The following is a 5,634-nucleotide window of genomic DNA, read 5'->3' on the forward strand; positions in this document are numbered from 1 at the left end:
CTGTGGAAAAGCTGCGCCCTATGTCAGTAACCACAAGCAGTCATCAGCCATTGAACGCCCCGGCAAGGCTGGGGTGGGTGGGACCGGGATCAGGACTCACATTTCAGATTGCTCTTTGTTCCCTTTGCCAAGCAGAAATAAAGGTTTTCTCTTAATCCTGGCGGACTTGACAAGCACTCATTTTCACATTCGCCGACTGCCTGGCCTTTGAAGTGGGAGTCGGAGAAAGCACCTTTCCAGAGCGAGCCTTTGTGTCAGAGCAGTGAGAGCCCCCGTGAGGGAGGGGGACAGTGCGGCAGAGGAGAAACACGAGCCTCCCCAGGGACCCGCCTGCGGCCTCCTGGGTCTCTCAGAACTCGAGGCCTGGAGCCGAGGCAGTATGTGTTCAGAATATGCACCTGCCTTTCCCATCAAGTGTTACAGCAAGGTCCACACATGACCACGTGACATAAAGGAGTAGGGAGCGTGGCCGATGGGGAAGGGCGACTGTACCTACCCATTGCCCTGCTTTGCTCCAAACAGTTCTCATAGACGCTGCTGCAGTCCGAGTTCCCAGGCTGCAGGGACAACAGATCGTGAGACATTTACAATCACAGCATCCGTTCCTGAACTTCCCCAAAATAAACTAAGCAGGAATAACACTCCCAGCAGACTACAGCAGACAACTTCACCTTCTGATACAGGAAGTGCCTGGCAGGTGAAAAAAGGAAACTGGGGCTTGGGGTGAGGAGTGTAGACTCCTTTCCACAGTGCGTTGTTGGGAGCTGCAGAGACGGGGGTGAGGGTCCTCACAGCTGCCACCACCAGGCGCACCCTGAGGGCACGGCTTCTGCTGGGAGGTCACATTCCAGGACTCAGGCCAAGGCTCAGCGAGAAGGTGTGATTTCCAGGACACTTGTCTAAACATCGGCCACTTGGCAAACCTCTATCTAACCGTGAATGGCAGACTGCGGCCCTACTCCGCTGGGGCTGGTGCCAGGCTCACTTTCATCCTTAAACATCTTGTGCTCGCTTCAGTATTGGGATGGGATCCAGGGATGCCTTTGAGAAGGGGTGTCATTGCTTTAGGAAGATAACCCAGCTGTTTCGTGCGGGAGCGTTTGGGGGCATGAAATTAGAGATAAAGGGGATTTCAGAATCATCCGGGCAGGTGAGAACCAGAACTTAGAAAGATGCGCTAGGACTGGAAAAGGTTGGGTATATTCAAAAGACATAGAATCCTAGGTCTCTAAGATGAGTTTCTATAGGGCTCAATGTGTGAGGAAAACAAAAAACTGTAGATTATTGAAAGAGTGGCAATGCCATTCTGTAACATGAGTAAATCAGTAGAGGTCTCTGGTTTGGAGTCCAGGAGAAAACGCTCAGTTCAGTCTTGATATAAACAAGCAACTTCATGCCTGTGGCATCACAGCCGAGGGAGGTAAGAGCTGGGAGAAGAGGCTGGAGGACTACACACATAGGTGTCAGGCCACAGGAGAAACCGGGCCAGGGCAGTGCATTGGAGAGCGCCGCCCTGGTGGTGAGGCAGGGGCTTGGCTTCCCAGGGGAGGGGATGCAAGAATACAAGACAGAAAAAGAAAAGATGCAACTTACTTTGGAAGTGCATCAAAAATAACATGGATGGATGGTGGAGAATAGATGGCTACACAGGATGACAGAGCAAATATAATAAAATGTTAATTGTAGAATCTAGATGGTGAGTCTATGAGTGTTCGCCGTATAATTCTTTCAACTTTTCTGTATGTTTGAAAATATTCATAATAAAATTTGGAAAGCCAAACAAAAGAAAGAAAAACGGCAACTAGAGATGTGGGATCAGTATCACACAATGGAAATGTTTTAGAAGCTAACAGACGAGGTCTAAGAAAATATGAAGCAGCCAACAGGTATCAAATGCTGGAGACAAATTCAGAATACTAGAGAAGGAAGTAGATTTAGCAATTAAACCACTGGTGACTAAAAAAAAAAAGGTGACTACTGTAAAAGTAATTTCTCTCAAGTTGTCAAGTGGAGTTCAGATCTTAAAAGTATAGGTAAAGATAGTTGTTTTTCTTTTTTTTCTAGAAGTTTGTGGGTTAAAGAAAGAGGAGGAGGTGGGACATTATCAGTTGGGTTGGAGGAGCCCAAGTTTATGTGCAGACAGAAGGGAAAGAACTGGTAGACAGAGAGAGAATACAGATCGAGACAGAGGTTGATGACAGAACGAGGGCACAGAGTTGGTAGGATGGGTGGGTGGGATCAGGAGCCCAAGGGAAAGACTAGCTGTGGAGATGGTAACTAAGGAAGAGAGGCAAGGAGAACGTAGGACGACTTGGAGACGGGAGAGGGTGAAGTTGAGGATAATGTGTTGGACTGCCCTGGGGTTCCAGTGAAGTGAGATGTGAGGTCAGCTGCTGAGGCCGAGGTTGGGAATTGGAGTAAAAATGATCTACTCCAGGCCCTGTCAATGATTCACTCTCTGGCTCAGTACTGAGGAAGATGATACTTTCTCTAAATTAGCATTTGGAAACCCACAAATTAAACTCTCTAGTGATAAGGACAGAATCACTTTGCTAGTTCCAATCATAATAAAACGTTACTTACCAAATAGCACAACTTTTCACACCGTATGGGGCAGTAAGCCATCTGTTCTGTGGCTTGAACTCTGACCCGCACGTCTGAAACACCACCCATGGGTGGCTGCTTTCCTGGTATTTCATTGTAATACTCATGATCGTCTCTCTCGTCCGCATGGCTGTCAATATGGACCGCCTCACTGTAAGGCAAAAAAGAATCCCCAAGAGGCTGGGCGGGAATTCAAATGCTGTAGGGGATGCAGATGGGTCAGAACAACGCAAATCATCCTGAAAAACGCTGCATTCATGTTGTAATTTTACAGATGTGCTTAAACGATGTCAAACATCTGGATGGAAGCAACCAGATGGCTGAGTTGTTTAGATTTCCATGGACAATTAAAGTGGGATAAGCCAACCAAAGTGACAAGGGTGATGCTTTTGTGTCTCCCATATATATATATGAACTCCCTGAATGTAAGACCTTTTTGCCAATGGTACATAAAAATACAAAGTTTTCCCGGGCACCTCCAGCATGCTTTGTACCATTTCACAAATGCTTTGCTCAAAGGAAATGTAGATATTGGGCAGGGGGCCTGGCCCAGTTTAGTAAACCAAGAGGAAAATAATTAAAAAGCTCTGGCCAGCTACCTTGTCTGCATAAGGCTGCAGGAGTATGTGGGATTCATAAATAAATATCAGAACCATATGTGGCAAGAGGGTAGATTGATGTAAGCATGCATTGTTTTTAAAAATGAAACAGGGCAAGAAAACACATGTACTTTCCTTCCAAATTGGAATTAGTAAAAGTTTCTTATGGAAAAGAATAAATCAAGTCCTTGTGGATTGAACCGATTCCACTGACAACACACACAGTTTTGTTGGGCTCCTTACATGTCAACACAGTGACAGCACTACGGCTGTAAGAGCTCCCCTGGGAGAAATTCAACATCGGCACCTTCTGGTAACCATCTCTCCTTTGCTGCCCTCAACCACCTCATAAAGGGTGAGCTCCAAACAAAGTGTTTGTTGATACCCAAAATGACAAATTAGGGGGAGAGATGCATTTAAAAGTGCCCAAGAGTTTTGTTTCTTAGGTGTGAATTCTGCGAGCCAGGGCCCTCACCGCATTCGCATTCCACCGGCCTGAACGCATTCGGGGCTTTCACTGCAGCCTTTCTGTACCTGAGACAGAACAACCAGACCCTTGCTTGGGTCACGGTGTAAGTCACCCCAGCCACCATTTAGCTGGAGCTGACCTATTTACACTGCAAACCAACAACCCAACAGGAATTCCTGCAATAGACACTTGACTCTTACTATTTTGCTCTTCTTTCTCAATGTATTTTGTTTTTACTGATATGCTAGGGCTTTTGGGGTTGAAATAAATCTGAGAAATCTGTTGATGTTTATTATTTTATGATGCTACTTAGTGCTGTGTAACATCAGAGAAACATGGCTGATCCCTTCTCGCGTTTAGTTTCTTCTTTCATTTTGTTAGAAACCAAGGAGAAATATCTGGACAAATATGAATGGAAGAAAAACGGAAAATGTTACTAGTAGTTTGTACTGACACTGTGCCCATTTTGTAAGAAAAAAAATTTACTAATTCCATTAGTCAATTTTAAAATGCCTTATTCATTTTAAAATGAAACAAAATATAGTAAGTCAAATAATTATAGAACTGTTGGCTGACCTTTCACAGGAAGTATTCAAAGAAGGATTTTTCAAATATTGTTTAAACCGGAGCTCAAAAGCCTGCCCTATGGTAGTTATGACATCTTGGGCCATTCCGTTGCGGCATTCCAATATGTGGCAGGCTGCAAAAAGATATACAAAAAATTATAACAAGTTTTCAATAAGAGAAGATTATGTAAAGTCAAAATATTTCCAGAATATGGCCTGGTAATTGAATAAACGGGAGGAGGTACAAGCTCTCTTCAGCTCTGAAGTGGTATAACAAGACCTCATATTTCATACGCATCCGAGAGCAGAAACATGAGGTTGGGAACTGGAGTAAATTTCAATTCCCAACCTAGCCTCTCCTAATGAGATAGTCATGAACAAAAGGCTGACACTGCATAGTCTATATCTAAATATCTCAAAACACAAATTTCGGTCTCAAGGCAGGTATTTTGGGCTCACATTTTCATAAAAGTAGGACAATTGTGACAAATACTCAAGGTCAGTGTTAGCTCTGGAATTCAATACAGGAAAGGCTTAGGACAGCAATCCGCAGGGAAGATGGGGTTTTCAGCCTTGTCCTGGCATGGGATGCCACAGAAGATCGACCAAAGGTAACTTTCCAAACCTCCCCACCCCTCTCCCCCAAAAGAGATATGAACAACTAATGAAGACGGAGGCTTTAGGAATACCCCTCCTCTAGCCAACCCTTTGCCCTGCTGCTGCCAGTGATGATCCGGAATCCCCATCACTGAACCCTATGGAAAAACTTCCTCCAATAAGCATCAGAATGAAGATTTTGTGAAGACGGCATTATTAGAATATATTACAAGTTTTAGTAGACACCTTCTCTGAGAAGCAGTTCCTGGGAAAGGCTAGTTTTCACAAGCAAATTAGAGAAGTCAGTCGTGAAGGGGGCCGCTGCCGGAATACCACCAACAAAGGAGCCCATGTTCCAGGGCTGGAAATCACTCTCCCCTCCATCAGGAATACCATCCCAGCCTCGGCGAGAGGTTGGCGTCATGCTTAAGGCCTTGCAATATGAAGGTTTCATTGAACTTGAGGTTTCATAAGAATGGCTTAGAAAGAGCCCTAAGGATGACTTCAAGATGAGGCAATGTCTCGTGAGAAATTTTTTAAGATATATATTGGTTAGTATAGCCGGGACAATTGAGGAAAAGCTTGATAATGGTTAAATGGGTACAAGAATGTTGTAAAAACTGTCAGCTGTTCTCTGAGAACAGGAAAGGATTGAGTGCATGGGGAATCAGGAGACACTGGGGGAGCATCGAAGGTCCTGGGAACCCTAAAACCAACCCTGGGAGAATGAGAGAGTGACTAAAGGGGACACGGGAGGAGAGGAGAGATGCCTGGCTTTATGGAAGGGCTTAACTGTGTG

General features: G+C 44.9%; 1 protein-coding gene across 1 annotated transcript; it reads right to left on the reverse strand.

Annotated features, from left to right (window-relative positions):
• Nucleotides 1–496: 496 nt before the first annotated feature.
• LOC106696127 (SHC-transforming protein 4-like) lies at nucleotides 497–4,356 on the reverse strand (the record flags this gene model as incomplete). Its single annotated transcript, XM_014451231.2, has 3 exons — nucleotides 4,249–4,356; nucleotides 2,584–2,755; nucleotides 497–557 (listed from the first exon to the last, which is right to left on the reverse strand). Coding segments are annotated over exons 1-3 (328 nt in total), but the record flags the coding sequence as incomplete, so codon positions are not given.
• Nucleotides 4,357–5,634: the final 1,278 nt, after the last annotated feature.

The sequence above is a fragment of the Myotis lucifugus genome, unplaced genomic scaffold (genome assembly GCF_000147115.1).
Source record: "Myotis lucifugus unplaced genomic scaffold, Myoluc2.0 scaffold_9759, whole genome shotgun sequence".
Lineage (NCBI taxonomy): Eukaryota > Metazoa > Chordata > Mammalia > Chiroptera > Vespertilionidae > Myotis > Myotis lucifugus.